The 16,368-nt window shown below is 35.2% G+C and overlaps 1 protein-coding gene across 1 annotated transcript; it reads right to left on the reverse strand.

The window, feature by feature from the left end:
- Positions 1–10,835: 10,835 nt before the first annotated feature.
- LOC103503287 (uncharacterized) lies at positions 10,836–16,058 on the reverse strand. The gene is made up of 5 exons (XM_051082861.1): positions 15,926–16,058; positions 13,443–13,511; positions 11,706–12,583; positions 11,480–11,606; positions 10,836–11,368 (listed from the first exon to the last, which is right to left on the reverse strand). Exons 1-5 carry the CDS (start codon positions 16,056–16,058, stop codon positions 10,836–10,838), a joined length of 1,740 nt encoding a protein of 579 aa, XP_050938818.1.
- Between the last annotated feature and the right edge of the window lie 310 nt (positions 16,059–16,368).

A 16,368-nucleotide genomic window follows, 5' to 3' on the forward strand; every position in this document is an offset into this window, starting at 1 on the left:
GATATAAGAGATTATGGATTTAAAAGACGACATAAGTTTGGGTGCTTGTGGTGTTAAGTGTTTAAGTTGAAGTTTAAGAGTCCAATAGCCAAATTAAACCAATTGGGGAATAGTTCAATCTAAATCTTAGAAGTACTTAAGGTTGTTGGTCCCTTGTTGAGATAATGGATATAAATCCACATAAAGGATCCATTGAGCTTGATGTATTTTCATAAAAGACCCATTAAGCTTGAACTAAGTTGAATGCTCATTGTGTTAAGTAATTAAACTTCAAGTCTAAGGATTCATAGGTGAAAAGTCTAGTCTAATTGAAGGAAAATTGAGAATTTAAGGACTTTAAAAACATAAAATAGTTAAGTTGGTCTTATGAAGTGATTTGAAGTTTGTTGCATCATCTTGCTTTGTGAAGCTAACCGATAGACCTTAATCTTTGCTTCAGGCCAATTTGAGGTGGGAAAAGCGTATAATCCTGGGGGATCGAGCCATTGATTGTGAGTGGCTCATTTTCAAGCTTTCTTTATACCTATACACGTTATCTCTTAATATTGCTTGGAAACTACCATGACTTAAACCTTTTATGACCACGTTTTTGTTTATGTTTAAACAATGTGTTTATGCATCGCAATTTAAGGAATGTTTATGACTTGGATTGTATAAAAGCGAGTTTCAACTTCCTGTTTTCAATTACACTTGAACGATGTGTTATTCATCACGATTTTAAGAATACGCATGGCTTAAACTCTATAAAATAGTATTTGATGTTTTTATTATACTTGGATTTGAAATATGGTTAATTGATGCTTATGGTGAACGAGAAGCTGATTTCCCTAAGCTACGTGAATATGTTTTCGTAGCGCCACCTATGGTTGTCAATGGGTTTCGGGGCTAAAATAGGTCGTGACTAGAGATCCGAGAACCTGAGCCTAGGTCAGGACATGGATGGAGGATTGTGATATGGCTTTGGGCCTAGCTTAACCCATGATGGGTGGCTCTATGTGCACATAGGAGCAGTATGTAGTTGTTGTGGTAGGTGCTGAGTATACATGAGCTCCATTTTGCCGTGTGTTTCCTTGTGGATATGGAGCACGTGTGAGCTATTCTCAGGTCGTATGCTTAATATGCTATCATGGTTGGTTTGGATTGGTTAACGGTTGCTATTTGGTGGGTATTAAGGATGCATGAGTTAGTTTTGGCCGCATGATTCTTTATCATGTGCGAGCTATCTTTGGCTGTATCTTTATATGTCTTGCCATGGTTGTATGGATTACAAATTGTTAGTGGTCTAATGACTATGAGTTAATGACGTTTTTTTCACTAATATTATATTTCTAATGCATATTTATAATTTTTCTCTTTAAGTATGTTTTATGAGCTTTACATTTAAGAAACTTGCCACTCACTGAGTATTCGACTTATGTTTTTAATGTTTTCTTCCCCACCCCCGTCAGGTAGCAATCAAGGGCTAAGAATTTGATTGAATTCTCGTCATTGGTTATAGATCTCCACTATTCTTTTGTATGTATATAGTTATCTTTTGTAATACATCAGAAAGTGGTTAGATTGTAGCGAGAGCAAGGTTAAGAACTCGTGATTTTGGGGAGATCCCTCTTTTGGTGGAATTATTTTGTACGACAAATCTAATTAGAGTATGGTTGTCCGTCTGAAACTCTGAAACTATAGAACTATCTGGATAGGTGAGACACACTTGATGCATTGTGCATTATGTGGTTGTTTATACTTATATAGAAGTAAAAGTTTCTTCCCTTTACAGGTTTGGCTAACCCATATTTTAGAGGAGGTGTTGCTGAAATTTTTATAGAATTCTTGAAAACCATTTTATTAATCTTACAAAAAAATGGTTGTTTAAAGTAATAGATTTACCACGATCTAGGTTAGAAGGGAAATTAGAACGGGGTGTGACACGGACACCTTTATTATGCCGTTAGCAATTACACTTCCACTAGGAACGATTAGCATACTTTTTTGTCAGCGATCTCACTTCTTGTAGGAATGATCATACATTTTTACTTTGTCGTTGGTGATCCCACTTTAAGTAGGAACGGTTAAACACCTTTACTTTGTCGTCAGCGATTCCTCTTCTATTAGGAAAGATCTGTTGGATTTTATGTCTTAAAACTCATAGTTTATAATCATATTTTATTTTTCAATAAATTGGTTATTGAAGAATTATTCGTGAAATTGTATATTCTTGAATCCAATAAACTAAGGTCCCTAGGCTTTCTTGTGTAGACTTGAACTTTATGTTATAAACCTAAATTAACATGAGTCAAGTTTGAGTATATAGCCCAAACGGTTTATAGAATATGAATAAAGATGGACACCTTATTTTGGGAACACTATGGATGCGACCCGCTTTGCAATTAGTACAAACGTTGTGATCCTAAATTTGTTCATGTGGAGACATGAAAGTGGGAACATTCTATGTAAAGTGTTTGCATAAGATCAAATCATGAAATAATCACTTTTACGTTATAATCACATTTACTGTTTAAAACAAACTATTTCTTTCTATTGATGACCTAGGTAACTTAATTTTAATCCTGAGCTAACTATGAGCTCCTGTTCACACGAGATTATCCTTAGATTTGCATAGGTGAGAGTAGCTCATTAGCACTAACCCAATAAGCTTCAAATTTCAAGGGTAAGATGGGTAGATTGTTAGGGACATAGGATGAAAGATGGAATTCACTCATGCTCTCTATAGGATTTGTAGATAGGTTGTTCCCTTAAGTGTTGAGTCCAAGTCTTGAACAAGGGGCCCCACCGTCTCATTGGCCTGAGAGGGATTTAATTTATAGGTTGGATCTTAAACTAATTATTCATTAAAGGATTAATGAGACTTAAGGAATAAGATGTAATCTTAGGGGTAAAACGATATTTTTTAGCCAACCAAGATTACAAAGAACTGGTCAATGATCAACTTACTAATCATGGTTATATTACATTTATAGCAAAAGGGAATGCAACTACGATGCTTTAGTGGAATGACCCATTAGTTAATGGATGTTGATTATCTTGGTATAAAAAGTTTAGTCAATTAATCTTGGATCGTTAGAGCCCATGATATGTAAGTCCATTAGGTTCCCCTACTAGCTCATATAAAATAAACTTATAATAGTATGTTGGATTAAATCGAATTGTTTGAATTAAGAAATGAGAGTAAAACTGATAAGTATATATGATATAACTGTCGATTATTAGTTAAGAGATAGAACTTTGTATTTAAATATGATTTGAATATCAATGATATGAATACAGATGCATATTTGAAAGCTCACAAATAATGTAAATGGTCAAAGTTGTATAAAGTCAAACAATTGACTTTTAACTTTGAAAATTCAAACTTTGACTTGTTCTATATTTAAATGTGATTTGAATTCAAGAAAAATGAATGCTGATTTATGTTCAAGAGGCTGAAATTAGTCCAGAAAGACAAAATGGTAAAAAATCTAAATGTTGACTTTTGGTTTGAAAAGTCAAAGTTAAACTTTGACTGAATTGTGAAAATGCCATTTTACCCTTTGACTAAACTTAATGGAATAATCCAACATTTTGTTGGCACTAACTGTAGTGGATTTTAGTGGATGCTTGAGGTACTTTCACCTAGCCCACTATGAGATAATGCTTTATGAGGTATTGAGCATTGGTAAATAACTACATGCATTTTTTCATGTAATTTCTTTATAAAAATAGGACTTTTTGAAATGTTAAAAAAGGATTTGAGTTTTGTTGAAATTTTTCACTTAGCTTCACCAAATAAAAAAAAATTATAACCCATATCTAGTTTTTCTTTTCTATCCTCCATATATAATCTTTTTCTCTTTTCAATCCTTCACCCATCGGGTCCCACAACTCGGTTTTGAGTCTAGAGGATAGCGGGTAAACTCTAGTGGCAAGTTTGTGTCGTCTTTGTGTAGAATTTATAAGCACTCGAGATTGGACATGGAAAAGCAGTAGTGTAATCTTTGAAGTTGGAGATTAAGAAGCAACTACACCATCATCAAACTTGGAGATGAAGAAGCATTGGCCAAGTCTTCAATCTTGCATTTGAATGAAATTTGATAAAATCTTTGAACTTGGGGAGTGATGTGCTTATAAGCATCTAACTTTGCGGTGTTTGGTTCCTAATGCAACACCTCTTTGATTTGTCATATTGCTCTTAGCATGACATCTTCAACTCTAAGTTGACATTCTTTAATGAGAATGGACACCATCAAATGCCTAGTGTCATGTTTTACGTGGTTATGACACTATTTGTTTGTATACGACTAAACTTAAAATTTATTTTAAATTACCTGCGTACCCTTGTAGGGATCATGTCATGACATAGTTTAAACCTTTTTGTTTCTTTTGTTATTGGACTGAATTTAAAGTTTTCGTTAAGTTGCCTACATACCCTTAAAGAAAAGGATCAAGTTATAATGTAGTTGATCAATTAAATATATATTTTTCTTTTATTCTTCACTAGGCTAAATTTAAAGTTTTCTTTAAGCTGCCTACATACCCTTTATAATATAGAGATCAAGTCATAACATAGTTCAAATATATATATATATATATATATATATATATATATATATATATATTGTTATTTTCCTTTTAAGCTCCCATGGGTTAGGAGCACCATGTAGTTTAGGCTCTTATGATAAGAAATTTTTGCATATCTAGTAGCTCATATTTTTATCAAGGACTTGTTCACCTCCTTCATTTGTAGGAATAGTGAATATAATTAGTTTTGGCTTTACCATCAAGGAAACTTTTGTATTTATGTATACAAAAAACTTTCTCTTCATGTGTGAAGGGACACAACATGAATCTTCTTAATAATTGTTTTCTTTATTAAATGGTTTTGCATTCAAAGTTTTCATCTTTCTTTCACGTTTATTGCTTGTCATCTTTAGATGATCAAAAGCAAATGTTGAAGATCGATCTTTCTTTGATGTTTAAGATACTTAGCCTTTTGAAAGTTGAAGTTCAAGTAGAAATAGAAGTTGAACATCAATTTTCTTCTTCCATCGTAGGCATACTGAATCGTTGGAAGATTGAAGATCGAGTAGTTGAAGGCTTGATACGATTGAAGACAAAAGTTATTTGCTCGCTTTCCCTTGAATCTTCGACTTCTTCATAAGATATATGATTGTTGTCGATTTTTGCTATGCTGACAACATGACATGCAATGACTTCTAATACTTTCTTTGAATGATCATCGAGGAATTTTCTTGGGAGGAATTTTGACAAAATTACCGACCGTTGAGGTTGGAGAAAGTCCTTATCCTTGCCCTTTTGTTTCTTGTCTTTATGTGAGCTTTTCTTTCTCTTCTCTAATGTTAATGGAGAAGCAACTTCTTTTGGATAGAACTTGACTTTTTCTTTCTTTCGACGAGTCACGAACATCCACCCTTCGCCATCATCTTCAATAGGTTCGTCTTTATTTTTGGAGTCTGTCGTTAAATACTTTTGTTGGAATCGAACAACTATAGGTTTAAAAGTTTCAAACTGAACAAGCTTTCCTTTAGATCATAAAGCGGTGTTAATGGCGAAACACTTGAAGTCATCTCGATTGCAACATGATTCGTCTAAGCAATTTCACTATAAGAAATTCATTATTCAATGACAAAGTTTTAGTGGTGCAAGTATTTTTTGCCAGTAAAAGATCGTTTATAGCAACACAAAAAAATGTGTCACAAAATATTACTATTAGCAACACGTTTTTAATCTGCACCACCAAAAGAATTAGTAATACAACAGTAATATCATGAAACATTAAATACTTTTAGCAACAAACATGTATGTTGCTAAAACTTATCATACTCCCAAAGTTTTTCCTTTATTTTTAATTTCCTTCCAACCCTTTTTCATTAAATAATTAATAAAACAAAAAATCACTCTCTCCCCACTTTATCTCCATCTCCACGAGCACACAAACCCACCTTCCACCTCCATATTTCGGCCAACAACCATAAAATTCCTATTTTTCGACAGCAGACAATGACCCACAATGAACGAACGAAGGCAGTTTCTTTAGTAACCCATGCGAATGCCGACCCATACCCACCTCAACTACCCACGCAAACACCGGCCCACACCCACCTCAACTATCCACACAAATGCTGATCCACACCCACCTAAACTGCCCACGTGAACGACTGTTGGTGACCCACGATGAACGACGATTGGTGTGTACAACTAATTAATGATGACCAATGCGTACCTAAACTGCCTATGCGAATGACTCCATCCAACGATGACCTACACAGTCTCTCTACCCACAGTGACCCATTCCGTCAAACTTCTCAAGGAAGGTTTGTTTCTCTTTTCTTTTTATTTGTAGTTTTTTATTTTAATTACATACCCCTTCATTGCTATTTTTCTTAATGTGGCAATAGTTGTTGGGTGTATTTCCTCCCTATTTTCTTGATATATAAATTTGATATTTTAAAATATATCTTATTTTTATCTAAGCTTAGATTGACTAATCAATTAAGAAAAACTAGATAAATCTGTATGAACACTTTACCCAATCTCCATAAATGTGTTTACTCTTCCGTTGCATTGTTATTTTTCTTGATGTAGCAACAGTTGTAATATGCTTGAAATTTTGGGACTGAAATGCACATATTTACTTGAACGTCTAAATGAATTTTTGTCTATCGATTGAAAATAAATTTCCAAATTTTGATGGAGTTTACTTTTGCTTTGGGCTAAAGAAGTGGAGTTTTGTGGCAATGGTTATTAGGGGCGTTTTTTTTTTCTAAAAATTGAATTGTAGGTTTTGTATTGGAGTGGAAAATGGACTTTTCATGTGTTAATATGTATTTGAGAGTTAATTTAGAACAATAACAAAAACTTAAGAAACAAGACAACTTTGATTGTGTGATATTTTGCAATTTAAATAAGGTTTTGGTTATTTGTGTCATATTTTGCAATTTACATAAGGTTTGATTCTGTTAGAATTATTAGAATTAGTGGGCTTAGTCCATTGGGAAGATTTACCCTAAATATTCTTTCCATTTTTATCTCTTTGTACTTTTCTATTTATTCCCTCTTGTATTTTTTGTATGAATATCAGAAAATAATAAAACTAAAAAAATTGTGGTTTTTCTCCCGATTCTCAGGTTTTCACGTAGTCGGTTTCTTGTTTATTGCTTTTAATATGGTATCAGAGCGAATCAACAACGAAACCCTAGAAAAAATTTTAGGAATCAGCCGAACCAAAACAGCCGCCGTCGTCGTCGTGGACACCACCATGGAAAAACTACTCCAACGGATTCAGACGCCGTCGATCTATCCAATGGGCCAACCCTCGCCGCCGTTCGTGCAACCTTCCGGCCAGAAACGACTTTACGCGTCGCCTTTGCCAGGCTTGTGGGCCCACACGCCGTCGTCCATTAATCTTACCGCCTATCCCATCCGCTTCTATGCGCCGTCGCCTGTCCAACCATCTCACCCTTTCGGTCATCTGCCACCGTACGCGCTGCTCATCGTCGCTGGACAACAACCTTCAAAGTTGTAAAAGCTATACAGCAGTGCAAATCTGTACAGTAGTGCAAATCTGTTCGTCGACCCTTTACAACAACCTTTCTTCTATAGGAACGGGGCTGACCAACACCATAACAGATCATAGAGTGAAGCGGGCGAGTCATCGGCACCCTCTAGTTATGGACAACCATATGTGTAGGAGAGCTGTTTTTGAAGTTAGTACATCCTTGGCACAAACCAATCCATCGATGTATTCTAAGAACTTGGTAATTTCGCTTCGTAACGTGCCTTCAAATTATATAACTAACTTTTTTGCCTTTAGTGCTCAATCCTTGACCCATGATAATGGGAAACCAATTCTCGTTTGTGAGCACTACAAGAAACAACGACATACCAAAGATCAGTGTTGGAAACTCCACGGTCGGCCCCTAAGAGGTAACAAACGCTCCTCTAACGAGTAATAGAACTCAGGGCGTACCGATATTAGGGAGACTGTCAGCACCTCTCAGCCCATTAGCCCTACTACTAGTCAGACTAGCTCTCTTACTCTAAGCGTCATTGCTCAATCAGGTATGTCTTAGTCCCTTGGCCTCATTAGTGTTGATAGGACGAATCTCTGGATTTTAGACTCGGGGGCCATAGGTCACTTGAAGGGTTTCTCAGAGCACTTTGTCTCTTATACTCCATGTGTCGGTAATGAGAAAATTCGGATAGTCGATGACTCTTTAGCCCCGATTGCTAGGAAAGGACAAATAGTCCTCTTTGACGATTTCTCCCTCCACAATGTTTTGCATGTGCCTAAGCTTTATTACAATTTGTTATCTATCAGTAAGATTACCCGTGAGCTGCACTGTAAAGCTACTTTCTTACCTGAGTTTGTTTGCTTTCAGGCCTTGAATTTGGAGAGGATGATTGGTATTGCCTGACATAGCAGGGGACTTTACATCCTTAATGATGATACCTCCGGTAGTAGTATCTCTACGACTAGTTTATTGTCTTCCTATTTTAGCACCTCTGAACATGACTTTATGTTGCGGCATTTTCGGTTAGGTCACTCGAACTTTACGTATATGAAATATTTGTTTCCCCATCTCTTTCTTAAAATAGATGTCTCCTCGTTATCTTGTGATGTGTATTCGGGCAAAACAACATCGTGTTTCTTTCCCTCATAACCATATAAACCCACACAACTGTTTACCCTTATCCATAGTGACGTTTGGGGTCCCTCCAAGGTCACCACCTCATCTAGGAAAAGGTGGTTTGTAACCTTCATTGATGATCATACCCGTCTTACCTGCGTTTACCTTATCACCGATAAATCTGGGCTTTCTGCTATTTTTCAAAACTTCTATCACACCATTGAAATACAATTCCATAAAAAAAATTGTTATTCTTCTGAGTGATAATGGTCGAGAATTCCAAAACCATAACCTTAGTGAATTTCTAGCCTCTAAGGGGATTGTTCACCAAAACTCGTGTACCTACACTCCTCAACAAAATGGAGTGGCCGAGCGAAAAAATCGTCACCTTCTGAAAGTAGTCTGTTCTCTGCTTCCCACTTCCCTTCCTTCATACCTGTGAGGAGATGCTATTCTTACAGCAGCTCGTTTAATCAATAGAATGCCTTCTCGTATCCTCTACCTTCAGACTCCTTTAGAATGTCTTAAGGAGTCCTACCCCTCTACTCGTCTTGTTTTAGAGGTTCCTGTTCGTGTGTTTGGATGTATCATTTATGTCCATAGTTTTGGCCTTAATCAGACCAAATTTACCTCTTAGGCTCAGGCTTGTGTATTTGTTGGGTATCCCCCTCACCAGCATGGTTATAAATGTTTTCACCCGTCGTCTAGGAGATACTTTGTCACTATGGATGTTACTTTATGTGAGGATTGACCCTATTTTTCCATTAGCCATCTTTAGGGGGAGAGTATGAGTAAAGAGTCGAACAACACCTTTGAATTTATCGAACCTACTCCTAGTACCGTGTCTGACATTGATCCTCACCCTATAATCCTACACACAGACCAAGTTCCTGGAAAAACATATTATAGGAGGAATCTCAAAAAGGAAGTCGGGTCCCCTATCAGTCAGCCGCCGGCTCCAATCCAAGACTCCAAACCTCATCGAGATCAAGGTATGGAAAACCCTACTGAACCTTGCACTAATAATATGATGAATGAGAATGACATGTCTGATGTTGCTGTTCTTGAAAATGTGGAAGAAAAGAACAATGGTGATGAGACTAAAGTCAGAACAGAAACCACTAACAATGAAGCTGAATAGGGTAATACAGGGAAACTTGACAAGTATGATCCTTCTCTTGATCTTCCTATTGCACTGAGAAAAGGTACTAGGTCTTGTACAAAGCATTTCATATCTAATTATGTGTCATACGAGAATCTCTCACCACAGTTCAGAGCTTTTACTGCCAGCCCTGACTCTACCACAATGCCCAAAAATATTCATATTGCTTTAGAGTGCCCTGAATGGAAGAATGTTGTCATGGAAGAGATGAAAGCTCTTAAAAAGAATAACACTTGGGAGATCTGTGCTCTACCCAAGGGATACAAGCATGTGGGATGCAAAGGGTGTTCACTCTCAAATACAAAGCAGATGGAACACTTGACAGACACAAGGCAAGGTTAGTTGCAAAAGGATTTACTCAGACCTATGGTGTTGATTATTCAGAAACTTTTTCTCCTGTTGCTAAGTTGAATATTGTCAGAGTCCTTCTTTCTGTTGCTGTAAACAAAGATTGGCCTCTATATCAGCTGGATGCTAAAAAATGCTTTTCTGAATGGAGATCTAGTAGACGAGGTCTACATAAGCCCTCTGCCTGGTTTTGAAGCCTAGTTTGGTCAACAGGTTCGTAAACTCCAGAAATCCTTATATGGTATGAAACAGTCAAACCGAAACAGTCACCCAAAACATGGTTTGACAGATTCACTACTTTTGTCAAGTCCTAAGGACACTCTGATCACACTTTATTTACAAAAGTTTTCGAGATAGGGAAGATTGCAGTTCTGATAGTTTATGTGGATGACATCGTTTTGTCTGGAGATGATCAAGCAGAAATCAGTCAACTTAAGCAGAGAATGAGTAATGAATTTGAAATCAAGGATTTGGGAAATCTGAAATATTTCCTTGGAATGAAGGTGACCAGATCTAAAGAAGGCATCTCTGTGTCTCAGAGAAAATACACCCTTGGTCTGCTAGCCGAGACAAGTATGTTCGGATGTCGTCCCGCTCAGTGGCGGATCTAGAAAATTTATAGTTTAGTTAAAATAATTTATAAATGAGTGGTTCTAAAAATTAATAAATTTACTGAGTTTCGTACATCACAATTGTCCCCTACGAGATTTCATATTTTGAAATCGATACATAATAGCTTCATTATCTATCTTATCAAATAAATCTCTCTCAATATATGCTACAAGACAATCATGCATCCATTGGTCTTCCATTCGATTACGCAACTGAGTCTTTATAATGCTCATAGCAGAAAATGTCCTCTCCACGGTAGCCGTTGTAACTGGTAAGATCAATGCTAAGGTAAGCAACCGATAGACTAATGGGTAAACTTTATCTTTAGCTGTTATCACCATTTTTTGAGAAAGATCACCAATACTTGTTAACCTAACAAACATATTATCTGAACACACATCAATGATGTAATTTTGAAGCTGATCTTCAAGAATAAGAAGCTCCGTAGTTGAAAAATCTCTAGGATAAAATTGTGCAAGGCAAATGAGCTTTTGTCTGTCAAAAACCGTAAATGAGTTGCTTGGATTGAGACATGCCACACAAAGAAGCAACTCGGTGCTTTTCTCACTGAAACGATTATTTAACTCTTGAAGTTGCATGTCAATAACTGCATAAAAAATCTCAACACGATAATGATATATATTTGTGATTTCTTGAGAATTTCATCTTTGCCTCCCTCGAACTAAAAATGCATGATCCATTTTAAGCATTTAAATACCATGCTTATTACAAAAACTTGAAACTTCATCCAACAATGATTGCCATCCTGACTCTCTCATTAACTGTAATCTTACTTTACAAATCTTGACCAAATTCATTGCATTCACAATATCATGATCTTTTCTCTATAGTACTTGAGATAAATCATTTGTGATTCTCAAGATAGTTTTCATAAGATGCACATGAAAAACGAAGTCAAATGATTGGATTGAATTCATTAGAACCTTTGCTTCATATTTTTGTTCAGAATTTGATCCATCATCTATGATTATCTCAAGTACCTCACAAATGGATGAGAACATTGAAATACATCTCACCAAAGTGATGTAGTGTGATCCCCACCGTGTATCTCCTGGTCGTTTAATCATTGTTTCCTGATTTAATCCTCTTCCACTTGACAGCTCACCATTATTCAGAGCTTCAAAAGTGTTGGCACTATGTTTCTCTCTTAACATGTCTCGACGTTTTGCTGATGCACCAATAACATTCACCACATTTACAACTAAAAGAAAAAGACCAACGATCTCTACATGATTTTTTGCAATAGCTACCAAAGCTAATTGAAGTTGATGAGAGAAACAATGAATGTAAAATGCACATTCATTTTCTCTCAAAATTAATGTTTTCAATCCATTAAATTCTCCTCGCATATTGCTTGCTCCATCATAACCTTGTCCACGCAAACTTGTCATGCTTAATCCATGTATAGAAAAGAATCCATCAATAGCTTCTTTAAGTGATAAAGAACTTGTATCGGTAACATGTACAATACCGACAAATTGCTTAATCACACACCCTTTGTCTACATATCTCAACACAATTGACATTTTCTCCTTTGAAGATATATCCTTCGACTCATCAATCAAAATTGAAAACAACTTATCACCAATATCTTGTATGATTGAATTGACAATTTCTACTGCAATACAATTCACAATATCTTTTTGGATGTCTGGTGCAGTCAATTTCAAGTTTTCAGGAGCATTTTTCAAAGAAATGGCTTCAATATCTTTATTATGGTTGCATAACCATTGTAGGAGTTCAAGAAAGTTACCTTGATTTTTTGAATCTTCAGTTTCATCATGCCCACGAAATGGAAGACCTTGTTGTAACAAAAATCGAGCCAATCAATTGTTGCACCTAATCGAATCTGATAGTCAATTCTTGCTTGATTAGACATCTTGTTAAAAAATGTTGCAATTTGTTGTTTTTGATTTAAAAGAGCTTCACATTTGCCCCAAGCTTGGTTATGTGCATTATTTGGTCCTCCAACATGAGTTTGCAATTTCTCTTTTTTCTTCCAATTTGAAAATCCTTCACCAACAAAATGGTCACGTCTTGATTGTTCTCCAACTTTTGGTTTGAATAAATAACAACATAAACAGTAGGCAGCATCTTTTGAAATACTATATTCCAACCAATTAGGATATTCAGTAAACCAAATTGGATTAAATCTTCTTGACTGTGACCCGAATTTCTTCAACGGAAAAGTATGATTTCGAGGTTGGCAAGGTCCTTTTTGTAGATATGCTCTACGAACTTCATCACGAATATTACAATTGTAATCAAGAATTCTAATCCTTAGACCAAGATTTGCTGGTAAATCTTCTAATTTTACTTCAGTGATGGACCTTTCATTACTATTATTACTTTTCTTCAAAGGAGATGATAGTTCCATCAATTTTCTTTTAAAATATTTCTCCATTTAGATTTTCAACTGAATCTACAATAACATGGTAACGAGAATAAATCAAGAAGATATTGACATATAACAACAATATTATAACTTAAACAACCCAACAAGTTTATTTAAGTTTCATAAATTATTTCAAGAGTTAATAAAATAGGTATAAAACAAATGGACTAATATAAAAAATAAGAATGACTTAAAATATTAAAACCAAATGCATAAAAATAAAATAACAAACTTAAAAAGAGAAGAAAATAAATACAAAGCTTACCTTGTAAATTAGGAAATAAAGTTGAACAAGAAGCTAGCCAAGAAGAAGTTGAAGAAGGAATTTTTAAAGCTAAAACAAACAATAAGAATGGTCTTAAATATTAAAACGAATGGATATACATAAAACAACAAACTTAAGAATAAAACGAAAAAGAAATAAATAAATAAAAATTTACCTCACAAGCTATGAGAAGATGTTGAAGAAGATGTAGAAAAAGATGTTGAAGAAGATGTTGGAGAAGAAGCAAAAAAAGTTGAAAATTTTAAAAAGTTGGAAGTTGATAAAATTAAAAGACTAACAAAAAAAAAATTAAGTTGAAGTTTTATGAAAATAAAAAAATAATAAAATGAATGAAGATGAATAGGTAGTAGCTTTAATTTAGGTGGGGAAGAGTGTATAATTATTATTATTTCTTGGGTGGAAATCGAAGGGTTGCAATTTTGGAGAAAAAGAAAAAACTAGAAAAATTTCATAAGTAAGATTTGAACCCGGGTTGGAAGGGGGGCTAACAACTAAAATAACCACTAAGCTATTGATGATTATTAATAATTAGAAAATTATATATATATATATTATATAAAGACAATAAAGTTGAGGGGGGGCTCGAGCCCCCCCTAAGCCTATACTAAATCCGCCGGTGGTCCCGTTGACACTCCTATTGTATTCAACTGTAAACTAGAAAACTCTGATGATTAAGTTCCAGTTGATAAAGAACAATATCAGCACCTTGTGGGTAAATTGATTTACTTATCTCATACTTGTCTTGATATTTCCTTTGTTGTGAGTGCTGTCAGCCGGTTTATGTAGGCTCCCTATGAAAAACACATGGAAGCTGTCAAAAGAATTATGAGATACTTAAAAACAACACCTGGTAAATGGTTGATGTCTAGAAAGACAAATAAAAAGACCATTGAGGCATATACTGACTCGGATTGAACAGGATCTGTTATTGACAGAAAGTTTACCTCCGGTTATTGTACCTTTGTTTGGGGCAATCTTGTAACTTGGAGGAGTAAGAAGCAAAGTGTTATGGCCAGGAGCAATGCTGAGGCCGAATATAGAGCTATGGGTTTGGGAATATGTGAGGAAATTTGGCTCCAAAAAGTCATGTCTGATCTTCATCAGGAATGTAAGACTCCATTGAAGCTCTTTTGTGATAATAAAGCTGCTATTAGTATTGCTAACAACCTAGTTCAACATGATAGAACTAAAACATGTTGAGATTGATCGATATTTCATCAAAGAAAGACTTGACAGTGGGAGCATATGCATTCTGTACATCCCTTTGAGCCGACAGGTTGCTGATGTCCTCACCAAGGGGCTTCTCAGACCAAACTTTGACTTTTGTGTTAGCAAGTTGGGCCTCATTGATATTTACGTCCCAACGTGAGGGGAAGTGTTAGAACTATTATAATTAGTGGGCTTAGCCCATTGGGAAGATTTACCCTAAATATTCTTTCCTTTTTTATCTTTTTGTACTTTTCTATTTATTCCCTCTTGTACCTTTTGTATTAATATCAGAAAATAATAAAACTAAAAGAATCGTGGTTTTTCTCCTAGTTCTCGGGTTTTCATGTAAGCCGATTTTTTGTTTATTGCTTTCAATAGATTCTAACACCTTGATTTCTAACTTAGGTAGCTACTTTAAGTGTTGTACTTATTATGGATCTAAGTTGGATAAATTTAAGAGATCAAACTTGTACTGAAAATTCTAATGGGCTAACTTTATCAAAACTACAACTTATTATTTAGACAAGAGGGAAGAACAAGATATCCTTATTCAAATTGTGTGAACATCAATTGGAAGAACAAGATGTCCTTATTTGTATAAATATGGCATGTCCCCGACTTATAAGTGATGAATATTCCATGAAGATACTGTTGATCTTTCTCCATTTTTTAGATCTAATTAAAGATTTCTAGGTGTTACGTTTTCCAATTCAAGTGAATGTAGAGAAGAAAATGTAAATCTTAGAGAAAACATTGAAATTAGAGATATAAAAGATGATGAGATGCTAGAGATGATTCATGATTTACATGAGCCAATGTTTGAAGAAACTACAAGGGATTCAAACGAGCAAGATAAGTCTGATAGAATATGGAGTGTTTTCTGAAGTAGAAGGGGAGTGATAATCGGGATGTCTAAAGCTCACTTTGTTTAATTTTTTAGTGAAACTTATGCACATTAAGGTTAGAGCGACAAATCCTTTGATATATTGCTTTAATTATTAAATGAAGCCTTTCCTGATGGTGTGAAGCTACTTGCCTCCTACTATGAAGCTAAGAAAAGACTACATGGGATGGGATATGAATCAATTCATATGTGCAAATTTGATTGTGCTCTATTTTGGAAAGATTATGCATCACTTGACAAATATCCGCATTGTGTAGAGTCTAAATATAGGTTGAATGATAGTCCACATAGGTGTTGAGATATTTTCCACTAAAGGCAAGGTTGCAAAGATTATTTGTTTATAACATACCGCAGAGAATATGAGGTGGCATAAAGATAAGAGGTGTGAAATTGAAGGCATACTTCGACATCCCGCTGATGCTGGGGTTGGAAACATTTCGATGACCAATATCCTTGTTTGCTTCAGATGCTTGAAATGTCATATTAGCACTTTATTCTAATGGGTTTAATCCATTTGGAAACATGAGTTACATCATACAACATGTGGCTGGTTATACTCATTCCATACAACTTGCCTCCTTGGAAGTGTATGAAAGCACCGTCATTTACTTTTCTATCTTTACTTATTCCTGGTCCAAGGTCTCTTGGTAAAGAAATTGATATTTACTTACAACCATTGATAGACGACTTAAATGAGTTGTGAGTGGATAATATTCTAATCATTGATAGAAAGGGAACTATGTGAACGAGTATTAGGTAAGCGGTTGAGGCATGTGAATAATAATTGATTTT

Source organism: Cucumis melo, chromosome 3, assembly GCF_025177605.1.
Source record: "Cucumis melo cultivar AY chromosome 3, USDA_Cmelo_AY_1.0, whole genome shotgun sequence".
Classification (NCBI taxonomy): Eukaryota; Viridiplantae; Streptophyta; class Magnoliopsida; order Cucurbitales; family Cucurbitaceae; genus Cucumis; species Cucumis melo.